The sequence below is a fragment of the Cetorhinus maximus genome, chromosome 20 (assembly GCF_964194155.1).
Source record: "Cetorhinus maximus chromosome 20, sCetMax3.hap1.1, whole genome shotgun sequence".
NCBI lineage: Eukaryota > Metazoa > Chordata > Chondrichthyes > Lamniformes > Cetorhinidae > Cetorhinus > Cetorhinus maximus.
Window position 1 is genome coordinate 92,282,501 of NC_135898.1, and position 26,084 is coordinate 92,308,584.

Consider the following 26,084-nt stretch of genomic DNA (forward strand, 5'->3'; position numbering starts at 1 on the left):
GCCATGGCTCTATCCTTAATTCTACTTTGAACTTGGCTCTTCTCTGCAGTGCTTTCTGGTGACATCAACTGCCCCCCACAGTGGTGCTAGGTCAGGTATTCCGGAGTTTTGACACAGGACTGATGAAGGAATGACGATGTATGGCCAAATCAGGATGGTGTGTGTGTGTGTGAATTGGAAGCTGGAAGTGACTGGTCTCGCTGCCCTTGCCCATCATGGTGGTAGAGGTGAGAGGGCTCGGAGATGCTGTAGAACAGGTGGCGTTTCCTGCTTTCCTATTGTTTCTTAATCCCTGTGTAGAAGGAGGGAGTTAAATTCCACCCAGTAGAGAACGTCTCATCTTGAGGATGTTACGAAAACAAAGGAAAGAGAAGTTCTGAGATCGGAAAGCCTAGGACAATTATCATCTTTGCCAAGTTAGCTGATCTAATTGGGTTCAGCTCTTTTAGGTTGGCAAGAGGAAAAGAGAGGTCAGCCAGAGTTCCCCATCCTGGGGGCCAAGTGGCCTATTCCTGCTCTAACTCCCATTCCTGATTGTTAACCAATGATCCCAGCTGGGGGGCAATGGTGGTGCGGTGGTAATGTCACTGGACTAGTAATCCAAAGACCCAAGCTAATGCTCAGAGGGTGGAGGGCATAGGTTCAAATCCCACCACGGCAGCTGGTGGAATTTAAATTCAATTAATAAAATATGGAATTGAAAGATAGTTTCAGTAATGGTGACCATGAAACTATGTTGTAAAAACCCAACTGGTTCACTCATGTCCTTTAGGGAAGGAAATCTGCCATCCTCACCTGGTTTGGCCTACATGTGACCCCAGACCCACATCAATGTGGTTGACTCTTAACTGCCCTCTGAAATGGCCTAGCAAGACACTCTGTTCAAGGGCAATTAGGAACAGGAAACAAATGCTGGCCTTGCCAGTTACGCCTACACCCCATGAAAGAATAAAAAAGTGTGCATACTTAGACATTGGGATTGAACTTGTTTGTAGTGCCCGCTGCAACTGAAGAGCTGGTCAATGAGTACTTGAGTGAGAACTGGAATGCCTGTGGTACCCACTGCCCACAGGCCCCTCCGGTGTTAGTGAACTTCAGGAGAGGAGATACTTAGGTAAAAGGTGCTGAACTGAACTATGATTTGCTCAGTGCCAGTTAACATATGCCCTGACTCAGTGTACGCACAGGCTCGATTTAGTATTCTCGACTACCCAGCGGGTTGGAATGGTTCCAATGGAGCAGGAATAAGCCATTCAGTTCCCTGTTGCCTGTTCCACCATTCAATTAGATTGTGGTTGACCTGTTAACCTAACTTTGTCTCCTTGGTTTGGTGAAATATTACCTTTGGAACCCAGAATCCCTGCCTTAGGAGGCCAGTGCCTCAAGGAGGGCATTTGGATCATCATGTATGTGCCAGCTCTTTGAAGGAGCTGTCCAATTAATCCCACCCTTTGCCCACCTCCCGGCAAATTTGTTTTCCTTTGAGTATTTGTCCAACTGACTTTGGGAATTCCTGTTGAATCTGCTTCCACCATCCTTTCAGGCAGCACATTTCAGACCATAACAGCTTGCTGTGTAAAAGAAAACCCTCCACTTCTCCCCTGAGGTGACTTTCCTAATGTCTGACAATCCCTTCTCAAAGATAATAAGTGAGATCTACTGAAACAAAATGACTGAAAGATCACCTGTGTAATAGAAACATTGCCGTTTGAATACAATGTGGTTCCCTCTGACTCTTTTAGCCTGTGCCGAATTAGACCCTAAGGAGTAGCATTGACCTGGGTTCCATTTCCCTGTTCTCTCCCCACATTCTTTTATGTCCTTCTGCTTTTCAGTAATTTTTCATTATCTTTTAGAGCCCAGTGATCAATTTGGTTTTAAAATTCTCACCTTCATTTTCAATAGTCTCGCCACCATCTCCATGAGCTCCTCTAGCCCCACAACCTTCCAAGACCCCTGCGCTCTTCGAATTCTGGCCTGCTGTGGATCCCTGATTTTTATCCCAGCCACCATCGATGGCCGTGCCTTCAGCTGCCTGGATCCAAAACCCTGGAATCCCCTGCCTAAACCTCCCTGTCTCTCTACGTCATTCTCCTCCTTGAAGACTCTCCTTCAAGCCAACCTCTTTGACCAATATCTCTTAATGTATTTTGATGCCAAATTTTGTTTGATAACACCTTGGCATATTTTACCGTGTTAAAGGTGCCTTATAAATTGAAGTTTTTATGGTTTAATGCTACTTGTGGTAAAGCATTCCACATTCTGTTACCTTTGTACATGAAAAAAATTCTTGTAGTTTATAGACTAGAAAACCTTAATGCAGACATTTTTTTAGATTTAAGTGAGCCCATATCAGTCAATAACTGTCAGTCTGCAGTCTGTTGAAATGAATAAAGGCAAAGTAAAGATATTGAGTTGAGTGCAGCTTCAGTCTGGTAATATGGATAGCCTGCTGTTACATAGATATACAACTGCATAAGACCATAAGACCATAAGACATAGGAGCAGAAATTAGGCCATTTGGCCCATTGAGTCTGCTCCGCCATTCAATCATGGCTGATAAGTTTCTCAACCCCATTCTCCTGCCTTCTCCCCGTAACCTTTGATCCCCTTACCAATCAAGAACCTATCTATCTCAGTCTTAAATACACTCAATGACCTGGCCTCCACAGCCTTCTGTGGCAATGAATTCCATAGATTCACCACTCTCTGGCTAAAGAAGTTTCTCCTCATCTCTGTTCTAAAAGGTCTTCCCTTTACCCTGAGGCTGTGCCCTCAGGTCCTAGTCTCTCCTACTAATGGAAACATCTTCCCCACGTCCACTCTATCCAGGCCTTTCAGTATTCTGTAAGTTTCAATCAGACCCCCCCTCATCCTTCTAAACTCCATAGAGTATAGACCCAGAGTCCTCAAACGTTCCTCATATGTTAAGCCTTTTATTCCTGGGATCGTTCTCGTGAACCTCCTCTGGACCCTCTCCAGGGCCAGCACATCCTTCCTGAGATACGGGGCCCAAAATTGCTCACAATATTCTAAATGTGGTCTGACCAGAGCCTTATAAAGCCTCAGCAGCACATCCCTGCTTTTATATTCTAGTCCTCGAAATAAATGCCAACATTGCATTTGCCTTCCGAACTACCGACTCAACCTGCAAGTTAACCTTAAGAGAATCCTGGACTAGGACTCCCAAGTCCCTTTGCAGTCCAGATTTCTGAATTCTCTCCCCATTTAGAAAATAGTCTATGCCTCTATTCTTCCTACCAAAGTGCATGACCTCACACTTCCTCACATTGTATTCCATCTGCCACTTCTTTGCCCATTCTTCTAACCTGTCTAAATGCTTCTGCAGCCTCCCTGCCTCCTCAATACTACCTTTCCCTCCACCTATCTTTGTATCATCTGCAAACTTAGCCAGAATGCCCTTAGCTCCTTCATCTAGATCATTAATGTATAAAGTGAAAAGTTGTGGTCCCAACACTGACCCCTGCGGAACTCCACTAGTCACCGGCCGCTATCCTGAGAAGGACCCCCTTATCCCCACTCTCTGCCTCCTGCCAGATAGCCAATCTTCTGTCCATGCTAGTACCTTGCCTCTAACACCATGGGCTGTTATCTTACTGAGTAGCCTCCTGTGCGGCACCTTGTTAAAGGCCTTCTGGAAGTCCAAGTAGATAACATCCATTGGCTCTCCTTTGTCTAATCTGCTCATTACCTCCTCAAAGAATTCTAACAGATTTGTCAGGCATGACCTCCCCTTGATGAACCCATGCTGACTGTGCCCTATTTTACCATGCACTTCCAAGTATTCTGAAATCTCATCCTTAATAATGGACTCTAAATCTTACCAATTACAATTACAGTTCTTTGGCTAGTTTGGAGAAAAGACGACTCTGCCATTCTTATCTTCAGGCTCCTCTTCCAGAAAGCCAAGGTATGGGTAATTCCCGATGGGAATCCATCGTGCCATGTCTGACATGACGAAGGGGCAAAGATAGTAGCCCTGCAGCAAATGGCGCCAAGGTAGGCATCAGTACCAACAAGAGAATGCTCCAAAAATGAGTTAAATATAAGATCATAGTGTTGCTGTCAAAGTCGGCACTCAAATTCCCTTCTGCTTACACCTCAGAGCTCAGCAGGCTGGCCAACTGTGGATGGATTACATAACCTCCAAGGTTCTGCCCTCATATTTCTACCATTGGTTGCCAGATATGTCCATCCACGTGGCACACCATACAAATATGCGCGTTAGGAGCAGGAGTAGGCCACTCAGGCCTTTGAGCCTGCTCTGCCATTCAATAAGATGGTCTGACTGTAACCTCCTGCCTACCCCCGATAACCTTTCATCCCCTTGTTTATCAAGAATCTATCCTCTCTGCCTTGAACACATTCAAAAACTCTGCTTCCACTGCCTTTTGAGGAAGGGAGTTCCAAAGACTGACTACCCTCCGAGAGAAAAAAATCCTTCTCATTTCCCTCTCAAATGGGCAACCCCTTATTTTTAAACAGTGATTCCTAGTACTAGATTCTCCCACAAGAGGAAACATCCCCTCCACATCGACCCTGTCAAGACCCCTCAGGATCTTCTATGTTTCAATCAAGTCGCTTCTTACTCTTCTAAACTCCAGTGTTTACAAGCATGGCCTGTCCAATCTTTCCTCATAAGACAACCCACCCATTCCTGGTATTAGTTTAGTAAACCTTCTCTGGACTGCTTCTAATGCATTTGCATTCTTCCTTAAATTAGGAGACCAATATTATACTCGGTATTCCAGAAGTGGTCTCACCAGTGTCCTGTACAACTGAAGCATAACCTCCCTACTTTGATATTCAATTCCCCTCGCAACAAGTGAACAGATTTTTTGGCCTGTATTTTACCTTGGACATCAGAACTCTGACGCTGAGGAAAATAAGCTGGTCAGGAGCCCCCACATGCTGGCAGCAGGGCTGGCTTGGCAACTTTACCATAGGCGGCCCCCAAATTGGCTATCTATGGGCCCGCTGTCCAAATGAGAATGGTGGAAAGGATTCTAATACTGCAGGCCCAATCAGACGGCTGGCATCTCTGAAGCCTCAGCAGTGCCACCGGGGGAGGTGGTTGCTGCTGTCGTATGCTGGAGACCTGGGGGACTGGGCCAGCTCAGTAAATAAACAAAAATAATTTGGGGCGGGGGGTGAAGGTCAGGGAGGAAACCTACTAGTGGACACCATGGGAGCTGCCCTCCCTTCCCCCCAGCCCCGCTTTGGGCAATCAAAAATGTCCCCCACGCCCACGCCCCCACCCCCCCAACCCCACCAAGAGCTGCCGCAGGGAGGCCACTTCCAGTTGGCTGGCGGCCTCTCTACGGGCCGGGGTTTCATCCTGGCGTTGGCAAAATGACAATGATCCCATACAATGGCCCCCGATTGACCTATAGTCAGCTAACGAGCCCCTCCACTTCCTTGCAATGGGCAATCTTCTCCACACCCAGTACCGCCACCGGTGAAACAGCCCAGCGGCAGGACCATGTAAGGGAGCAGGGCCGACGTGGATCCCTGCAGCTTTACCAGCACCCCGCCCCACCCTAGCCCACCACCACCACCACCACCCACCTCCCGGTCCCCCCAACCACCACTACCGCCCACCCCCCGCTACCCCTCCCACCACCACCTCCACCCATACCCCGCTCACCCCCACTGCCACCCATCTCCCGCTCACCCCCACTACCGCCCACCCCCCGCTACCCCCCCCACTACCCCCCAGCCCCACCCTGCCCCACCACCACCTCCACCCATCCCCCGCTCATCCCCACCGCCACCCAACCCCCGCTCCCCCAACCACCCAACCCCCTCTCCCCACCACCACCCACCTCCGCTACTCCCCCACCACCACCCACCCCCGCTACTCCCCCGCCCCACCCCACCCCACCACCACCATCTCCCTCCCCTGCCCCATCCCACCCTCCACTGCCTGTCAGTCTGCCTCCTGCAAGCCAGTATAATCCTATTTCTTTTTGAATTCACTCTTGATTGTCAGTAAAACAGCCATTATTTCCCATCGCTGTGAAGTTTATCATGACTAAAATGCACACTTTTTTTAAAGGATGGAATTTTTCTTTGGTTTGCTCACAGCAGTGTCCTGGAGATGAATCTTTAATTCCTGGAGACTCCAGGAAATTCCTGGAGTGTTGTCACTCCTCCTCATGCCTTCTAACCCCTGGCACCTGTTGAGGTGAAAATGAGAGACGCTGGATCATTTTTAAAATTTATTCTTTCACGGGATGTGGGCATCACTGGCTAGGCCAACATCCTTAATTGCCCTTGAGAAGGTGGTGCTGAGCTGCCTTCCTGAACCGCTGTTGTACATGTGGCATAGGTACTCCCACAATACGGTTAGGGAGGGAGTTCCAGGACTTTGACGCAGTGACAGTGAAGGAACGGCGATATATTTCCAAGTCAGGATGGTGAGTGGCTTGAAGGGGAACTTGCAGGTGGCGGTGTTCCCATGTGTCTGCTGCCCTTGTCCTTCTGGTGGTAGAGGTCACGGGTTTGGATGGTGCTGTCAAAGAAGCCTTGGTGAGTTGCTGCAGTGCATCACTGGTACACACTGCTGCCATTGCGCAGTGGTGGAGGGAGTGAATGTTGAAGCAGATGGATGGACTGCCAGCCAAGTGGGCTGCTTTGAACTGGATGATATCAAGTGTCTTGAGTGCTGTTGGAGCTGCACTCATCCAGGCAAGTGGAGGGTCTTCCATCACACTGCTGATTTGAGCCTTGTAGATGGACAGGTTTAGTAGAGTCAGGAAGTGAGTTACTCGCTGCAGAATTCCCAGCCCTCTGACCTGCTCTTGTAGCCACAATATTTATATGGCTAGTCCAGTTCAGTTTCTGATCAATGGTAACCCCCAGGGTGTTGATAGTGGGCGACATTATGCTGTCATTCTCACCGAATTTGCAAGGAACCACCCAAATATGGACAGGCCCCTCCTGCAGCCAATGGGAATTGATAGCACAGTGTGGCACCGGGTTCGGGCGACACGGAAGTCTGCCCAACTTCAGAACGGGTCCGCTCGGTTTAAACTCACAAGTTGGGTGGAGCTGATTGTGGAAAATCTAGACTCCAAAAATCTAGGTCCTTTCTGAATCCATTTAAGACTGACAGAGTTGGACAGTGGAAGGGAGAATGGGGTCATGAATTACCATGTACCATGCGAATAAAAATAATCCCACTGAACCAACAGTAGATTGGTATGCTTGACTGGTATCATGTTGTCATGGATGATAACTCAGAGTTCTTTCTAGCAGTTCACACACTTCAGTGTATATAACTGAGCCACAGCTAAAGTATCAAAACCTTCCATTTTGCCTCTAGCTTCAATTGTATGTCTAAGAGTTTCAATCCACTTCCCAGTGTACGCGAGCCTAATGTATTAACTGCCTTCCTATTAACCATCATTTGACAATGAAATAAATCAGGGACGAAATAAACCCTTTAAATACTTTAAAACAAATCTTTCAGTTGTAGTCTTGGATTTTTAAGTCACTGTAAAGGGCATATAATGTAATTAGATAGCAGAGTCTGTTGGCAATCTAACATGGTGTGCTACTGAGAGTAAATTGTTGACTCTTGCTTGCAAGTTTAAGACTCAGGCATTTTCATCCCAGTGCTACGAAATACAGTTCATCGTTGACACTTGATATTCTTCGTCAGATGTCTGCAGTGTTGTTGTGGAAACTGTCAAGTGGAGGCCCGCAGCATTCCAATAAGAAGAAAGAGAGAATGAGTGGACCATCCATTTCAGATCATTCTTATACACCCAGGGAACACCGACTGCTGCTGTGAGGAACCCAGAACCCTTACTAGGCATAAAACTCATTCGCGAGCACTTAACAATATTGCAGTCAGGATGTTTTGGCAGCAAAATATAAAGTCATTTTTTTCTGACTAAACACCATTAAAAGGCATTAATGAAAGTGTTCTTTTTACACTCAGTTTACCTGTATGTTTGGAAGTTACTCCTGCTCTCTGCATGGATCAGCAATGGCGCTTTTACTAGGGGCAGAATTTTACGGCAGTGGGATTTTACGTTCCCGCTGAAGTCAACGGGGTTCATAACGTCTCGCCGCATTTTACGGCCCCGTCCCCGCCGAACCGGGGCCATAAAATTCTGCCCTATGTTGCCAGTCGTGGCTCAGTTGGTAGCATTCTCAAGCCTGAAGTCTGTGGATTCAGCTCCAATGCCAGAAACTGGAGCCCTGAACCAAGGCCGTCATCTCCCCTCTCACTTGAATCTAAAATACCCCATGGCCAGATTTGGAAGAAGCCCAGGGCTTGTGCTGGCCCAATACTTACACCGCAAAAAAACAAACTGTCTGCTCATTATCACATTGCTGTTTGTGGAAGCTTGCTGTGGGCAAATTGGCTGCTGTCTTTACTATATTACCACGGTGTCTATACTTCAAAACTACCCTATTGGCTGTAAAGTTCTTTGGCACGTTCTGAGCTCTTGAAAGGCCCTATAGAGATCCAATTCTTCCTTTTGTATTGTCTGTTGTAAAACGTGGGTGGGAGTAAAATTTCAACTACCCCTACGCTGGACAGTTCACAACAAAAGAAGTGACTGAGGTGTGAAAAAGGTGTGAACCTAGAAATAACTGTCACTGAGATTGGTGGACAAATGTTTAATGGATTTATATGACGTTAATTTGCCCACTACGGGCAGTCCTCGGACTGACGATACAATTGGTTCCTGAAAACTGTGTCTTAGGCCGAAATGTCATAGCTTGGAACCGATTTTCCCATAAGAACAATGTTATAAATGGGGGATTGGTTCCTGAACCAAGGCTCGATACCCTATTTTCACCAAAATAACCCAGAACTTTGTATTCAATCTATTATGGACGAGTAATATAGTAACATTAATACATTTATGTTGTAAATAGCAATCATGTTGTCATAAAAAAAATCACATTATAAGCTAAAAATACATATAGAAATATACTACAGTCCTCTATTAATGGTGTCAGAAGAGCAACTGAGTGTCCTGAGGGAGGGAGATGGGCGGCTCAGAACATAAATGCACACATATGAAATTTTGAACTTGTTCTCTGGTATGGAGCCATAAAGCCGAAACTGATGTAGGAAAGTGAAAAGAGGGAGTCAATTTATAAACGTAAATGCCGTTCCTTGTAACGCAAACGTTGTAGAGTCGAGGGCTGCTGTATTTAACAGAGGTGCTGATCCACATAAGTTAATCACTGCCTTAAAATAGTGAACAGAATAGAGAAAAGTCACATGATAAAGGAAGAGTTTGTCTGATGATAACACTGTTCATTCATCGTTTTATGCATTTAAAATCAACTTCTTTCATGACCAAGGGCCAAATTGAAGTTTGTTTTGCAATCTATCATTTTTTCCAAGTAAAATAGAAAAATACAGAAGTGGTAGAGGAGAGTAAAACAAAGTATTGATCATTAGATTAAGGTCCTTACATTGTGAGAGTTCAAAGTTTGGCAATCATTAGAGTTTAGTCATTGTGCAGATGAGATATGGCATGAGACTATTCTTGAATCTTGTTGTTTTACATCTTAATTCAGTTGGTTGCTTTGAGCTCCATAGCTGGTAGCCACTATGAGGGCTGTCTGTGGGTAGCAAATAGTGAAACAAAAACAAAAATACCTGGAAAAACTCAGCAGGTCTGACAGTATCTGCGGAGAGGAATACAGTTAGCGTTTCGAGTCCGTATGACTCTTCACCAGAGTCATACGGACTCGAAACATTGGAGAGACCAAATGCAGACTGGGCGACCGCTTTGCAGAACACCTTCAGTCTGTCTGCAAGAATGACCCAGACCTCCCTGTCGCTTGACATTTTAACACTTCACCCTGCTCTCTTGCCCACATGTCTGTCCTTGGCTTGTTGCATTGTTCCAGTGAAGCTCAACGCAAACTGGAGGAACAGCACCTCATCTTCCGACTAGGCACTTTCCAACCTTCCGGACTGAATATTGAGTTCAGCAACTTCAGATCATGAACTCTCTCCTCCATCCCCACCCCCTTTCTGTTTCTTCCCCCTCCCTTTTGTTTTTTCTAATAATTTATATAGATTTTTCTTTTCCCACCTATTTCCATTATTTTTAAATCTATACCTTTTATGCCCTTTTAGTCTTATTTCACCCCACCCCTACTAGAGCTGTACCTTGAGTGTCCTGCTATCCATTCTTAATTAGCACATTCTTTTAGATAATATCACCACCTTCAACACCTCTTTGTTCCTTTGTCTGTGACATCTTTTGGTTATCTCCTCCTATCACTGCTCGCTTGTCCCTACAACCACCCCCCCCCCCACTTCTCCCCCCACCCCCCCACCTTAAACCAGCTTATATTTCACCCCTCTCCTATTTTTAACTAGTTCTGTTGAAAGGTCATGAGGACTCAAAACGTCAACGTTGTTCTTCTCCGCCGATGCTGCCAGACCTGCTGAGTTTTTCCAGGTAATTCTGTTTTTGTTTTGGATTTCCAGCATCCACAGTTTTTTTGTTTTTATCTCACTAGGCTGTGGCTTGGCCTTGTATAGAATCAGACACATAAATCTTCAAAAGTGGGAGGACAGTTTGATGAAGTTGTAAAATAAAGCCTATGGAATCTCATGGTTTATCAATAAGTCTTCAGAGGAAAAAAAATAAAGGGATGATGATAAAATCATACAAAACATTGGTTCAGCTGCAGTTGAATCTTAGCTTGTGTATTCCATGAGGCAGACTGGGATCTTCGATTGCTGCCAATCTAAGAAGATGTGCCGCAGGATGAAAATTGTGGATTGTTGCTTGCAAATCTATGGCAGAGCCATTGTCCTCTAGTGGCCTGTTCCATGGAATATGGGACACGGTGTATGTGTGATGAGAATCACATGTATCTGCAGTGCCACTGGGGGTGATGCCAAGTGGAGCCAAGACCAACCCAACAGGACACAAAGATTCCAGCCCAAAGGGGACAGAATGTCCTGTAAAATGTGAGCCATCATGTCCAGTTTTGGGTCACTGACAAAATGCCAAGAATGTTATCAAAATGATATCAGGTTTAAGAGGTTATAGATAGGAGGAGACACTAGAGAAATTAATTCTATTAAAGGTTAAGAGGAAATTCAGTAGGGTTGTTCAAAGTTGTGGGAGGTTTTGGCAAGTTAAACAGGGAAACATTATTCCCACTGGTCACACACTATAGGGCGTGAATCTGAAGTGGTCACTTAAAGAATGGAGACCGAGGTTAGGACAGTTTTTTTGTGCAGAGGACTGTTGACCAGAAGTAGAATTGCAAACAGAATCCATGATAGCTCTTAAAATGGAGGTTGACAAATATCGGGAAAGTATTTATTTTTTAATGGATGCGGTATCAGTGATGGCTCAGTTGGTAACCCTCTCACCTCTGAATCAGAAGGTCGAGGGTTCAAGTCCTACTCCAGAAACTTGAGTCTAGGTTGACACTTCAATGCTGTTCTGAGGGAGTGCTGCACTATCAAAAGTGCCATCTTTTGATAAGATGTTAAAGTGAGGCCCTATCTGTCTCCTTGAGTGGATAGAAAGGATCCCATGACACCACTTCGAAGAACAGACATCGGATAGGATAAAAATTGATGACAAGGTATTAGAAAGGTCGGGTGTACTTAAAGCTGATAAGTCACTGGATCGAATGGGATTCATCCAAGGATACTGAGGGTCATAGGAGAGGAGATTATGGAGACACTGGCCATAATCTTCCATTCTTCCTTAAATCCAGGAATGGTGCCAGAGGACTGGAAAATTGCAAATGTTACACCATTGTTCAAAAAAGTATGCAAGGATAAGCCCATAATTCCAGTCTAGTAGGTTTAATCTCAGTGGTGGGAAAGGTTTTAGAGATGATCATCGGTGACAAAATGAACAATCACTTGGGCAGAAGTGGGTTAATAAAGGAAAGCCAGCATGAATTTATGAAGGCAAATTATGTACAACTAAATTGTTTGAGTTTTTTAATGCTGCAACACAGAGGGTTGATGTGGGAAATGCAGTCGATGTGGTGTACGTGGACTTCCAACAGGCGTTTGCTAGAGTGCCACATGATAGGCCTATCAGCAAATGGAATAAATGGGACAGTGGCAACATGGATACAAAGTTGGCTGAGTGACAGGTATCAGAGGACGGCATTTTCAGTGGCCTGGAGGCAGGTCTGGAGGCGGGTATGGGGGGCACCAAAGAGGGAAATTCCATTGGGCCACTGAACGATGCATTCCCGCCCCCATGGAATTTAGCAGGAATCGGAGTGACGGCGGGAATGGTTACCCTGCCAACTGCGACGGGTAACCGATTAATTAATTAATTAACTTATTTAGGGACACTCTCCTTATACTGACTGGATTTACCAGCCAGGACATGGGATATTGTTCCAGTCAGGAGGCCGTGCGTGAAACAATGGTGGGCACCCCGTGGAGCCAGAGGCTTCATTCACGCGGAAGGCGAACTCCAAAAATCGGCCGGAACTGTGGCGGTGCATGTTACTGTGGGAGGCTTTCCCCTCTTGTCAGATGGCTCTAATCTTTTGGCCCTCTTATTTACCCAATCTGAAGCCCGTGACCAGGAGTGGTGGAGCCCTCATGCCAACTTACCTACGTCAGCAGCGCCCACCTCTGACCATCTAATAGAGCTGGGTGGCCTCCTATTGGCCCTCCGGACTCAGGAGACCACTTGCCATCCTTCATTGGACGGGGTTTCCAGGTGGCTGCCTCCTTCAAAATCCTCCTTTGGGTCCTGTCACTGGGAATTTCTGGTTCCTAACAAGCATTTCACCCCGAAGGCAGGGTCGCGATGCAGGAACAAAAACCCTGCCCAGAGAATAGCGGTAAACAGTTGTTTTTTTTTATATATTGGAGGTATACAGTGGGCTTCCCCAGGAGCACTGCTTTTCCCTGATATATATTAATAGCCTAAGACTTGGGTGTGCAGATCACAAATTTAAAATTTGCAGATGACCGAAAACTTGGCAAGTGTATGAACTGTGAGGAGGATAGAAATAAAATTAGATATAAATATAAAATTGGTGATAAGGATAAGTATAATTCTAAACAAGAGGAGGAATAGAGGTATAAATGCACAAACTGTTGAAGGTAGCAGGACAGGTTCAGAAGAAGGTTCAAAAGGCATACAAGATCCTGGGCTTTATATAGAGAGCATAGAGGATAAAAACAAGGATCTTGTAATGAACTTTCAGAAAACTATTGGCTTCAGCTGTTGCGCAGTGTACAATTCTGGCACCACACTTTAGGAAGGATGTGAAGACATTAGAGAGGGTGCAGAAAAGATTCATAGAGAATGGTTCTAGGGGTGAGGAATTTCAGTTACGTGGAATCGAGTGAAGAAGATGGGCTTGTTCTCCTTCGAGAAGCAACGGTGGACAGGAGATTGATAGAGCTGTGGAAAATTGTGAGAGGTCCAGATAGAATAGGTAGGGAGAAACTGTTCCCGTTGGCAGAAGAGTTGACAAACAGAGGACGCTGATTGAAGGTGAATGGCAAAAGAATTAATGGTGAAATGAGGAAAGTTTGTTTAGTGCAGTGAGCGGTTAGGATCTGAAACGTACAGCCTGAGGATGTGGGGGAGGCAGATTCAATCATGGCTTTCAACAGGGAATTGGATAAACACTTGAAAAAATCAATTTGCAGAGCTGTGGGGAAAGGGCAGGGGAGTGGGATTCACTGAGTTGATCTTACAGAGAGCTGGCATGGACATGACGGGCTGAATGGCATCCTGCTGTGCTGTAATCATATGTTTCTATGGCAGGGGAGTTCTTCCTGCTGCCTTGGTCAGTATGTATCTCTCAATGATCATCACTGAATCAGACCGTCTGGTCATTATCACATTGCTGTTTTGGGACTCGGTGTGCACAGAGGCTGCCACTTTCTACAGTTGGTATCACACTTCAAAAGTACATCATCGGCTTTAAAGCACTTTGGCACATTCTGGCATACTCTCATACTTTTTATTGGACTCTGCAGCACTGGTCACTTCTCTCTGAATCTCAAACGCCCACCCTGGCCCTTTATCCTGTAGCCCTGTAAACGTTTTTTTTTCTCCTGGTGTTTATCCAATTCCCTGGTGAAAGCCATGGTTGAACCTGCCCCCGCCGGCATTTGCTCCGTTGCCCATCTCACATGTGGGGTGCCTGATGTGTGAGGATACAAAAGAGATTCCGCCCCAGTGCAATGGGTTCTGAGATGGTTGATAATTCCAAAGTGCGTTCTGTAAACTCTGCCACATGTGGGGCAGGTGGTGCTTGAAGGGTTGGGTAGATGGGTTTGTTTGGAGGTTTGTGCACTCCTTCCTACACCTCGACTTCACCCCTGCATGTTCCCAATGAAGTCTCTCGATGTGCTTGGTGCCTTCCTGAATGAGCCTTCGCCATTTTGGTCAGTCACAAGCCAGAGATGTGCCTAACAGGGTCTGTTATATGTTGTGAGCCCTGTCCATGGGGAGCTGGGATGACAACACCTAAGCCCATCTGTTTTATTTTATTCATTCGCAGGATCTGGTGTTGCTGGTCAGCATTTATTGCCCATCCATTGTTGCCTTTGAGAAGGTGGTGGTGAGACACTTTGTTGAATATACCTGAGGCCATTTTGGAGGGGAAGTTAAGAGTTAACCACATTGCTGAGGCCTGGAGTCACACTTAGGCCAGACTCCTGAAGCAACTCAGAACTCGGTCGGGTCAGGAGACTCCCAGGAGAATAGCGGAAGTGCTTTATGGATGTCCTCAGACCATCCCTAAAGAGATCAAACATGCCCACCGACCCATGGGAGACCCTGACTTGTGACTGACCAAAATGGCGAAGGTTCATTCAGGAAGGCAGTGAACACATCGAGAGAGTTCATTGGAAACATGCAGAGATGAAGTCGAGGTGTAGGACTGAGTGCACAAACAACCCATCTACCCAACCCTTCAAGCACCAACTGCCCCACATGTGGCAGAGTCTGCACATTGGCATTGTCAGCCACCTCAGAACCCATCACACCTGAGTCGAATTTTGACCCCGAGGGACTGCCTAAGGGAAGAGATAGGGCAGACTTGGTAGGGATGGCAAATTTCCTTCCTTAAAGTCCAGTAGTGAACCAGATGTTTTTTTTTCCAATAATCTGGTAGTTTTATGGCCACCCCTACTGATACTGCCTTTTTCATTCCCGATTTCCTCTTCAGTTAATTAAATTCCGATTCTCCACCGGCCTTGATGAGGTCTTTACTCAGGACTCCAGATCTCTGGGCGGTGAGTCTGGTAGCAGAACCACTATGTTACCATTACCTCCGGGGGACGTCTCAAAGACTATGTAGATCTAGCAGAGAGAGGAGGCTTTCATCCTAATACTCAGGCTTAGTATCTTGAAAGAAACATGATCATTATTCATCAAGGTTGAAATATTAATCAGCATTTCCCCCATCACGTGTATCTGACATATATATGTCCTAGTGTATTATAACAAGTATACCAGAGAATTAATTTGCATCAGATACATTAATAAAACTACATTACAACTAGATCCCTGGCTTCATGTTATAATCCCACCATGTGTTATACAAATCTCACTCACTTATCCAGAACCACGTCTTCCGATTCAGGGTCATTGTGAGTTAGAGCCTAACCCGACAGGCAATGGGTGCTAGGCAGGGTACACCCTAGGATGGGATGTCAGTCCATCACAGGGCTCACACTGGGGAACAATTTACCACAGCCAATCCACCTAACCAGCATGTCTTTGGACTGTGAGAGGGAACCAGAGCACCTGGAGGAAACCCATGCAGACAACGTGCAAACTCCACACAAACACCAGAGGTCAGGATCGAACCCAGGTCCCTAGAGCTGTGAGGCAGCAGCGTTAACCACTGCGCCACCATGTTATACAGAAGTAGGAGTATAGAATGTACCAACTTATATAGCTAGGGCTGTGGAATGTACAGAATATCACTATAATATTGTAAGTGCAACATAAGGAGCTGGAGTGGCTCAGTTGGTAGCTCTGCTGCCTTTGTGCCAGATGGCTGCGGTTTTAAGTCCCAGTCCAGAGCTTGTTGGCGATGGAGAAGCCCAGTCACTGGCACAGGTAAGCCAGCACGTATCAGTCCCCAACCTGGGTAAATGGCAGGGGCTAGTGCCAGGAAGGGTAGCTGGCTGTAAAACAACCCACCAAATCCAAAATAAAATGGTTGATATGAACCATCGGATCAATCAGCATTGTGACGACCCCATATGTGTAATAGCGTACACCACAGGGACTGCAGTGGTTCAAAAAGGCAGCTCACCACCACCTTCTCAAGGGCAACTAGGGATGGGCAATAAATGCTGGCCCACATCCTGTGAATGAATAAAAAAAAAGTGTAATATTTGAATAAATATAGCCAAGAATGTCTCTTGGACAATTTATAATAAGAATGACACATATGTCTTTGATGTATATTTTATATATATATATGAGTCTGAACACACAGAAAAATGCATCGTTATGAATGTGAAATAAAGAATATAGTGTTACATAGCGAATGATGTAGGTAGCAACATGATACACACATCCAACCTTGAATAACACAAGCTAGGAATGTGTTACAGCCAGGAGCATGTCACACAGTTGGAAGTATGTTATACAGAATAACAGACAGCTGGGAATATGCTACAGCAGGGGCATGTTACACAGAGTAACATAGTTCGGAGCATGTTGCACAGAAGGACACACAGCTAGGAGTGTGTTGCACACAACGAGTGTGCATCTTCTTGAGTTCTCTTGCTGGTTGCCAAGATTCCAATCCTGGCAGCTACACTCCTGAGATAATATTGCTGTTTTCATCCAAAATGAAGCTGAAACTATAAAGCTGTTTCACGAGATGTTTAGTAAAACTGGCCAGTTTAATGTTGTAGCGGCAGGAGCTTTACTTATATTGAAACTCAATTTGTACTTCTAACTAGATCTGCTCACAGAGCATTGAATAAAGAGTTGAAACATAATTTCCCCAAGTAACAAATGTTTTCATTTCAGCCAATATCGAGAAAAATTATAAGGTCTTTTGAACCTATAAATTATCCCTGAAGTCCATTTGTCAACATTTAAAGAAAGTAAATGGTATTTCTGGGGCCTCCTGTGATGGTGATGAATAGCAGCATCAAGGTCTGGCACCAGAAGCATGTGTCTACTTGAGAGCTTGTTTATCGACTGTTAATGAAAAACTATTAATCCATATCATTCCCTGAATCCTGGTGCAGAGTCTTGTAATGGGAAGCAGCAAAACTACCCTGTGACAAATGTACTGCTATTTTTGTCCTTCAGCAGTTTCTGCGGCTTTGAAACTTCAATGGTCCTCACAGAAGACCTCAGCTGGAGTGATTTCTTTTATCTGGGTGTAGCGAGGGTCAGGCGGCCTATAAAGAAAATAATGAAGCGACTCTTCAGTGCTGCATTTTGCTTGCGCCCTTTGCGCTAATTCCCAAATTGCCCAGAGAGATCAAGATAAGGACACTTAAGAGCACAATGGAGAGAACTTGTTTTATCCAAGAATGGAGAGACAGCTCAGCTAAAACTATAAGACGTATCTTCCAATTTTACGTGCTACATTTGAAGTTTCTCTTCTTGTCTATTTTTCTGCCTCTTCCAGCTCTTGTTTCCTTTGCTGAAACATAGAGCCGGTTCCATTTTGATCTTGGTCTCTGCTATGTTTGACCACCATCCCCACCCCCTCCCTCAGCTGTTTCTTTCTCCTAAGCACTAGCAGTCATAATATATTTGTCCTGTCATCCTTTATATATCCATATATTATATGCATATTATATATTCAGTTTTACTGTTTCTCATTAGAGTTTTGTGTATCAGTGACAGAAACGAGCACTAGAGAAACTTCATTGGCAATGCCTCCATCGCGTCTTCCAGATTCCAATGGGAGGACCATTGAACAAACGCAAGCGACCTTCTTGACCTTCTTGAGCCACCTCCACAAGCATTCAGGCAAAAGCTCCTGCAAAATCTGCTTCAAGGGACTTGGCACTGTGGCCAGACAGCCCCGAAAACCATCTTCCTGCCAGGTCCTGCTTTCTCAACCCTCATACGGCTAACACGCCAAGAAGGACAAAGAAAAGGCTTCAAAGACGCTCTGAACCTGACCTTGAAGTGTGGCATTAATGACTGGGAGGAGCTCGCTACCAATCATTTAAAATGGCGGCAGCTTGTCCATCCAAGCTGCATCCCGTTGTGAGTCCCAACGTCTTAACGATGAGGCAAAGCGGTGGCAGAGAAGGAAAGAAAAGGGAGAAAAATCCTGCACTCCAGATCCGACTGTCTCATGGTATATCCTATCCTATGTGTAGAAAGGTCTGCAGGTCAAGAACCTGTCTGTTCAATCGCTTGAACAGTAACGGCAGAAACTCGTAACCCGAAGTAGATGTCATCCTCGAATCGAGGGACTGCTGACAACGACCTCGTTTCAGTCATTAAGGACTGAGGAAAGCCATTGAACTGAGAAGGGGAACATCCGCTGACCCCCGGTTTACAATTATCTTTGTTCTTTTAGATTCCTGGCAGCGCCCTCCCACAATCCCACAATCCTGTCGCTGGGGGGCCTAAAATGGTAACGAGACCTGTCAGTTCAAATTGAAGCCCCCCCCCACTCCCCCCCCACCCCGCCCAGTGAAATCATGGGAGCCCTGAGTTAAAATTGAAGCTTATATCCCTGCACAGGAACATTAGCATTCTCATTCACCCAGTATTATCATTGAGGTGGCATCAACTAGAAACAGACGTACATACTGACTTTGTCAATCCTCGATTCTGTTGATTGTCACAGTTTAGTTTATGTTGTGTAGCGATGGTCAATGGAAAGTGCTGCACTCTGATTTTTATTATTTATTCTTTCACGGGATGTGAGTGTTGCTGGTAAGGCCAGCATTTGTTGCCCATCCCTAATTGCCCTTGGACTGAGTGGCTTGCTCGGCCTTCTGATGATCCAGTGAATAAAGCGATGGGATTGTTTCCATATTTAGTGGTTAGAATGCACCTGATCTAACATCTAGATTGGCTAATGTACCAGTAGGAATTTTTAAATTTAGTTGTTTCCTAAACAGGAGCCAATGAGCATTGGGGTGATCAATGAAGAGGACTTGGTGCAAGTAAGGAGATGGGCAGAAAAGTTTTGGATGATCTCAAGTTAATGGAGGATAGAATGTGGGAGGCTAGTCAGGACTGCTTTGGAATAGTTAAGCCTAGAGGCAACAAAGGCACGAATGAAGCTTTCACTAGCAGATGAGCTGAGATGGGGCAGTCAGGGGTATTGCAAAGGTAGTACTAGGCTATCTTAATGATAGCATGGATATGTGGTCATAACTCATCTCAGGGTGAAATATGGCATCGAGGTTGTGAACAGTGGCTCAGCCTCAGACAGTTGCCAAGGAGAGGGATGGAGTCTTTGTTTTATTCCTGACCTTTTTTTTCTGAATGATTGTACTTTGTAAAATAAAACAAATAATTAGATGATGACATTCCCAGCACTAGCATGAAATGAATAGTTTCATTTGTAAAAGCAGAACACTGCGCTGATACTGTGTAGTAGATGAACATTGATGTACAGCAGACTGCAGATGCGTTGTAAGGGCGCTTTGGGGTCATTCCAACCATTGCTGCTTTCAAAGGAAGCTGTTCTACACTAACATTTCAATTATAATTTGAGCAATGCAACCAATTTGTAATGCTGCTATACATTCACTCTTTCTTCCCCGTCAGCCTCCCATCGGGGAATTCTCAAATGAAAGAAACTTGTTTTCGTTTGTTTCTGTCTGACTGCGTGGTTAATTTTTTTCCTCTGATTTGTTTTCTCTTTTCTCCTGCCTTAAACAGATAATGTTAGTGAGTGATCCTGAGATTGAGAGCAGCGTTCTCATCAGCTCGGATGAAGGCGCAACCTATCAAAAGTACCGTCAAAGCTTTCAGATTCAAAGTATGCTCTTTCATCCTCAAGAAGAGGATTGGATTCTGGCCTGCAGCCAAGACCAAAAGGTGAGAGATGTTACTTCATCCCTGTCACGCTGTTGGAAACTGAGTGACACTTTCATCCAATGCGGCGCTTTGGATGCCTTTGGTTTTAATAGAAACGAGCTGTGGGTCCAGAAAATGGGGTGGGAAATCCTTGCACGTGCAAAGGTTCACTTTCAAAATGTCAAAAACCACGGACAGTGTGAGATTCAGAAACGCGTTTCCATTGAAAGCGTAGCACAGTAGATTCTGTTCAAAGTGCACCACTGGTGTCTGAGTAAAAAGGGAGGGATATATGAAAAATATACCCCTTAGCATTAAAGAAAGCTCTGAGTTTACTGCCCCACCTCGAGCTTGCAGCCAGGGCAGCTCCGTTGCCGTTCTGATGGGGACAAACCAATTGCAACCGGGAGCAGCTCTATTAATTTGTCATAAAGATTGGAATATTGGAATGGCTTTGGAGCCTCCCTAAGGAATTGGAACACACAACGTTCAGACTGCCTTGTGTTTGAACAATATCTACCCCAGGGCTTCCCAAGGATCAAATCCTCACCCAGCCTCCTGGGGGCCTACAGCATCGTATCTTGGATTGAAAATTTCTCCAAATCGGCATTTGCTTTTCCTTTTGCAATTTGATTCTCAATTTCATGAGCTCCAGATGCTGTCACAGTTGACACCAGATTATCATCTGGTCTGTCGCACATGATGCGTCATAAAAATATTTTTTTCATAAACCTAAGGTAAAATTAATACTGTAAGGGTCTATTTTGCCGTATCTATATAATTAACATGCCAATGTGTTTGCCAGAACAAATGTATGAAGAACCATTGGTTACTTAATGCACGTATGCATCCATTTTGTTATCCAGATAGGTATCAATGAACAGGTGGGATTGAACAAGCTGGATGATTTCATAAAAAAAGATTAACTTTTTGGGAAATGATGGAATAGTTTCAGCTACGGAAACTTTACTAGTTTTTCTTTACTCATTCTGGGGGTGTGAGCATCGTGGGCAAGGTCATCATTTATTGTCCATCCTGAGGTACCCTTGTGAAGGTAGTGATGATCCTTCCAGGAACCATTGTGATGAAGATGTCCTCATGGTGCTGTTGGGTACAGAGTTCAAAGATTTTGAGTCGGTGACACTGAAGTGACGGCAACACGTGTCCAAGTCGGGATGGTGTTAGGCTTGGAGGGGAACTTTAAGGCACTGGTTTTCCCTTGTACTTGTCCTTTGCGGTGGTGGAGATTATGGATGTACTGTTGAAGAAGCAGCACAGAAACATTTATTCAGGGCTATCACTGCTTTAAATACAATTTACAGGGGGAACCTTGTGCCCATCCCCGTGGCAAGTTTAGTGGCAGATGCCATTTAAGCGGGCAGGTGGGTGGCAGCTGGGGACCCTGCCTCCACCCTGATTAAGTCCAGGCCTTCCTGCCCCGCCACCAATTTAAGTTCTTAAGTGGGCGATTAATGCCCACTTAAGGCCTCATCACACTGCGGCTGGTATGAACGCAGCTGCGGTCAGGGAGCACGACAAGTAAACACTGGCATGTTGCATTCAGGCTCCCCGGGATGGGGTGGTATTCCTCATCCAAAGGCACTCAGTGCCAGATAGCGACCCGGTATCAGGAAGGGTGGCGGGGGGAGGGGAGAAGGGGAGGAGGGGGGTGGGGGGGGTGGCACTGAAAGTCACCCCCTGCCCTTGTCGCCGATCCCCTCCCCCACAACCCCCTTTACTGCCTTTGTTCACCTACCTGTGGCCTTGATCCTTCCTCGCTCTGAGGCTTCAGGTGGTGTAGTACCGGCAGCATTCACCACCTCCCCGGTGGCGCTGTTGAGTACAGGAAAGCTGCCAGCCTCTGATTGGCCGGCAGCTCTCAGCGGGCGGGGCTTTGCCCTCTCCCCAACTCCCTAGCCCTCCGTCGCCGGGCCCTGGAACCAGGCTGCTGGCCTGCTAAGACGTGGCAGGCCTTCCCGACGGGGGAACCTTGCCGGCTCTCCAGCCAGCGATCGAAACCTACGTCACTTCCCACAAGATTCCACCCGACGTCTCCACTCGACTCAGTTGGCAACAATTCCTTCTGAGTTGAATGGGAATAGTTTCAAACCCCACTCCATGGAATCCCCAGGACATGAGCATGCAACCAAGGCCGATGCTTCCGTGCTGTACTGAGGGAGTGCTGTTTTGTCAGAAGAGCCATTCTTCAGGTGAGAGTTAAAGTGGGACCCCATCTGCCTGTTCAGGTGGATGTAAATGATCCTGTGGCATTGTTTGAAGATTAGGAAGTACTCCTGGAGTTCTGGAACCTGTTCCTTTCTAAAGCAAGCATCACCAGAATACATTTGACTGGTCACTCATTAGTTTTTCTATTTGTGGGAGCTTATTCTGTACAAATTGGCTGCTACATTTGCCAACACAGCAGTGACTACACAACAAAAGTCATTCATTGGCTAAAAGTACGTTGAGACATGCTAAGGACATGAAAGTTGGGTTTTACCAGCCGTCTGGAGACGGTCTGGGAGACAGGAGGGCTGGTAAAATGACCATTTTACACCTCTGTTGGCAGTTTACCAGTGTTGGAATAGGCCGTGTGGGGAGCCCGCCGGGTATATTGAGACAGCCCCCCCAGCGGCTTCTCATGGGTTTGGGGGTTGGTGGGGTTAGGGCCTTTCTTTAATGACGAATGATGTGGAGGGACCCCTGGCAGCAGTGGCCACCCCCCACAGTTCAGCCGCCACCCCTGGGGGTTCACCCCTCCGATCACCAGGGCCTGCCTGTTTGACCCCGGCACATGAAAAAGAATTCTCTCTCGTCCTTTGAGAGGGTGCCTCATCTTGGAGAGGCCGAAGGCGGTTTTGATGGCAACCTCTTAATAGGCTGTTGCTGGTTAAAATGGCACCCCGTGGTCCCACCTGTGCAAGCTTGGGACCCCTATTTAGCCCCGATGGTGGGACCTATGGCATGCTAGTGAAATTCCGGCCAATGAGGCAAAATATTTCTTCCAAATCACTGACAATGAGCTCATTCAAATTTTAATTCAACTCCTGAAGAGTGGTTTTCTAGTAGAATAGTATATTGGATTTACAAGACCACTTCTATTGCATACACTTCAGTAAGAGTGTGTGTTTCTCTCTCGCTCTGTCTTTTGACAGTAATGAAGAGCTTCCTCCATGTATGAGTCTATCCACGCTCTTAGTTTTTTCTTTTTTTAAAAACAGCTTTTTTGACACCGTGCCTCCCACAACCTTCAGATCCCCTCAAGCACTTCACAGTCCAAGTACTTTTGAATTGCAATCACTATTTTATTTGCTTTCCTTTCTGCTCCCCTCACCTCCCCGCCCGCCATTCTGTTTTCTCTCCTCCCCCACTCCCTCACTGAGCTACAGTTTGATGGCACTTGTTACTGTGCAGTAACTTATTCATGGGTGTTAATACTGGTTTCCAGTGATCAATTTAATCATAGGCAACAGAGCTTAGGGTTTCTTGTAGGTAAATTAAGTACAAGGAGCAGATGGCAGTATAACTCATGTCTGCTGGACTCCACAGACACTGGTTTGAGCTCAATGTCTGCAACATAACTGTTGCCTGGGTCTACAAGTGACTATGCCCCCAGTACATTGCAAGGGATCAACCCATGTATAGTTATCCTATTCATCCACTAGGCACCATGGTATCACACACAGCTCAGTGGAGCAGCAGGGATTGTATTCATATTCCTTCCCCACAGTCTGACTAGCGATTAGGCACAAACCGTGAAATAGTCATCTCTTTATAAAATGAATGGATTTGCCTTTGTTACACTGCTACTCATTATAATGACCAGGATGAAAGGGAAGCTTCTGTTTGGGAACATGAAAAGGACATCACATATGGAGCAGGATGAATTCTTCATGTTGCTCCTGTGCATCCTAAAAGCATCATTTAACAATAACAGGGACAAACGAGGAAAGGACTTGGATAAATATGTAGACAAATCCACAGCAGCTCAAATTTCCATTGCAAGTTTGCCTCTCAGTCCTTCTGATTGGGAAGAAAGTGTAGCTGGGCTACTGAGCTGAGAGGGTCTTTGTTATATTTTATGGAAAGGAAAGCAGGAGGTGGAATTTTCACCCCGCTCTGGAGGGTGAGAATGGAGGGGGGCGGGCGAGTAGTTTAGCGCTATAGGTACTGGTTTGTCAGCACCATCTCAGCCACGAGCAAGGGCCATGTAGGCAATTGAGGTAAGTTAAAGGGCAATTAATTTGAGGCTATTTATCAGAGGCTGACTGGAATTTTCCAACTGCCTGGAAGTTTCCTCTTCCCAATGGCAGCTGGGGTCATTTTTTATTTTGGAGTTTTTCAAGTTGCTGAGAGTGCCCTCAAGATGGAGACACCCTCTCTCTCTCTTACCTGCAACGTAGGCTATGACTCCTCTTATTGGCCTCCCCAGCTTTGAGAGCCCAATCGCTATCCTTAATTGGATGACGAGGATACCCTCTGGCCACTAATTGGCCAACCAAAGGAAAATTGCTACTGGTGACTAAACCTGAAACAGTGTGGGATCGGGATCCTCATTGGAGCCTGACATCAACGTTCCGACCCAAAAGGCAAAATCCCACCAGGAGTCAATTTTAACATAACCCTCCAGTGGGAAACCCACGGAGTCTGGAAGAACATTCCATCCAACATTGACATCACAGGACAGTAAAATTGGGCAGGGTATTAAACCAGTGTCGCATCCGATCCCCTCTCAGTTCCTGATGGGCGGGTTAGGTTATAGCCACTGAGGTATCTTACTGATGCTGGACCAAGGAATAAAGTTCCATTGAAGGTATATAGGGGGACGGAGAAAGAGCAGTAGGGAAGCGGGATTAATTGGATAGCTCTTTCAAAGAGGCAACACAGGAACGATGGGCCAAATGGCCTCCCTCTGTGTTGTATCGTTCTAAGGTACAGGCTGAAACACAACATTCCCGGCAGAGCTGTAAGCTATGGTGCACCAGCCAGGTGCCCATACAATCAGTGCAGTGTTCAACAATTATGTGAGCTCCTCCCACAGGAACAGCAATATAAGATCCCAAGGAGTTGAAAAGCACAAGAGGCAGGATTTTGCTTTTGGGCTGGGGTGCTCGCCGGGGGTGGGCAGGGTGGTTGGGAAGCCGCCCGCCGCCCGCAATTGGCTCCGCACCGCGATTTCACGTGGGCCTGCCCAGCGTGGAACATGAGTGGCAGAGCTGAGTGCCGGCTGTGCGAGCAGGGTGAGGAGGCCAAGAGGGCCTAGCCTAAACTTGGCACATTGCACGCGGAAGAGCGCTTCCATCTCCCTGAGGCACTGAGCTGCTTCGGGGAGACGAAGCGCTGTTTAAAAAAAAATACGAAAGGAAATAAAACTGTCATGAAACATGTCCTTGCGTGTGACTCTGTCACATGAGCTGGGACACATTTTTAGTTCAAAAATAAAATTTTTATTTGACGTTTATTTACTTTAGAAAACCTCATCCCGCCCGTAGACGAGACTTCCTAAAAAATGTAAAGGCCGCTTGGCCTTTTTGCCTGCCCGTCAACCGTTAGGTTGGACGGGCAGCGTAAATTTGAATTTAGTTAGCTTGTTAATGGCCTTAACAGGCCTTTTAATTGTCGGTGGGCCCACGGCCGACTCCGGCGCACTCCCGCTGAACTAAATATAGCGAGACTGTGCAACAACGTCGGGACGCTCGTCCAACGTCATCGTGCATCGTTTTAAGCTCGGGCATGTCGGGCACGTGCCCACATGCCAAGTGTAATATTCTGCCCGAGGAGTAATTAGATATTCCCAGCAAGGATCCCGAGGTCACAGCGAATGAGAATCAGGACTACAGTGTCCCATCCCTACCTCCGCTCTTCGCTGCCTGTGAGTGCAGGATCATAGAATTCCCCATGTGGAGAACACCGAGATATTGTTCATAACTTTGATCACCCCGATCACTTTTTCAGAGTCTGGTCAATCAGTCAGAATACAGCAATAGCAGCCTCAGTTCTCAACATCTGCTGACCCAACGTTTAGGGAGGCATAACATTGCCAGGTAGTATGATAGTAGACAATATAACGGAGAGAAGACC

The 26,084-nt window shown here is 46.1% G+C and overlaps 1 protein-coding gene across 1 annotated transcript in view; it reads left to right on the top strand.

Moving 5' to 3' along the window:
* LOC144694615 (VPS10 domain-containing receptor SorCS1-like) overlaps nt 1-26,084 on the top strand; it is a 776,365-nt gene that overhangs the window by 412,985 nt on the left and 337,296 nt on the right. The window contains exon 4 of the mRNA XM_078565215.1: nt 19,866-20,024. Coding sequence (XP_078421341.1) covers nt 19,866-20,024 — 159 coding nt within the window. The remainder of the gene's footprint in view (nt 1-19,865; nt 20,025-26,084) is intronic.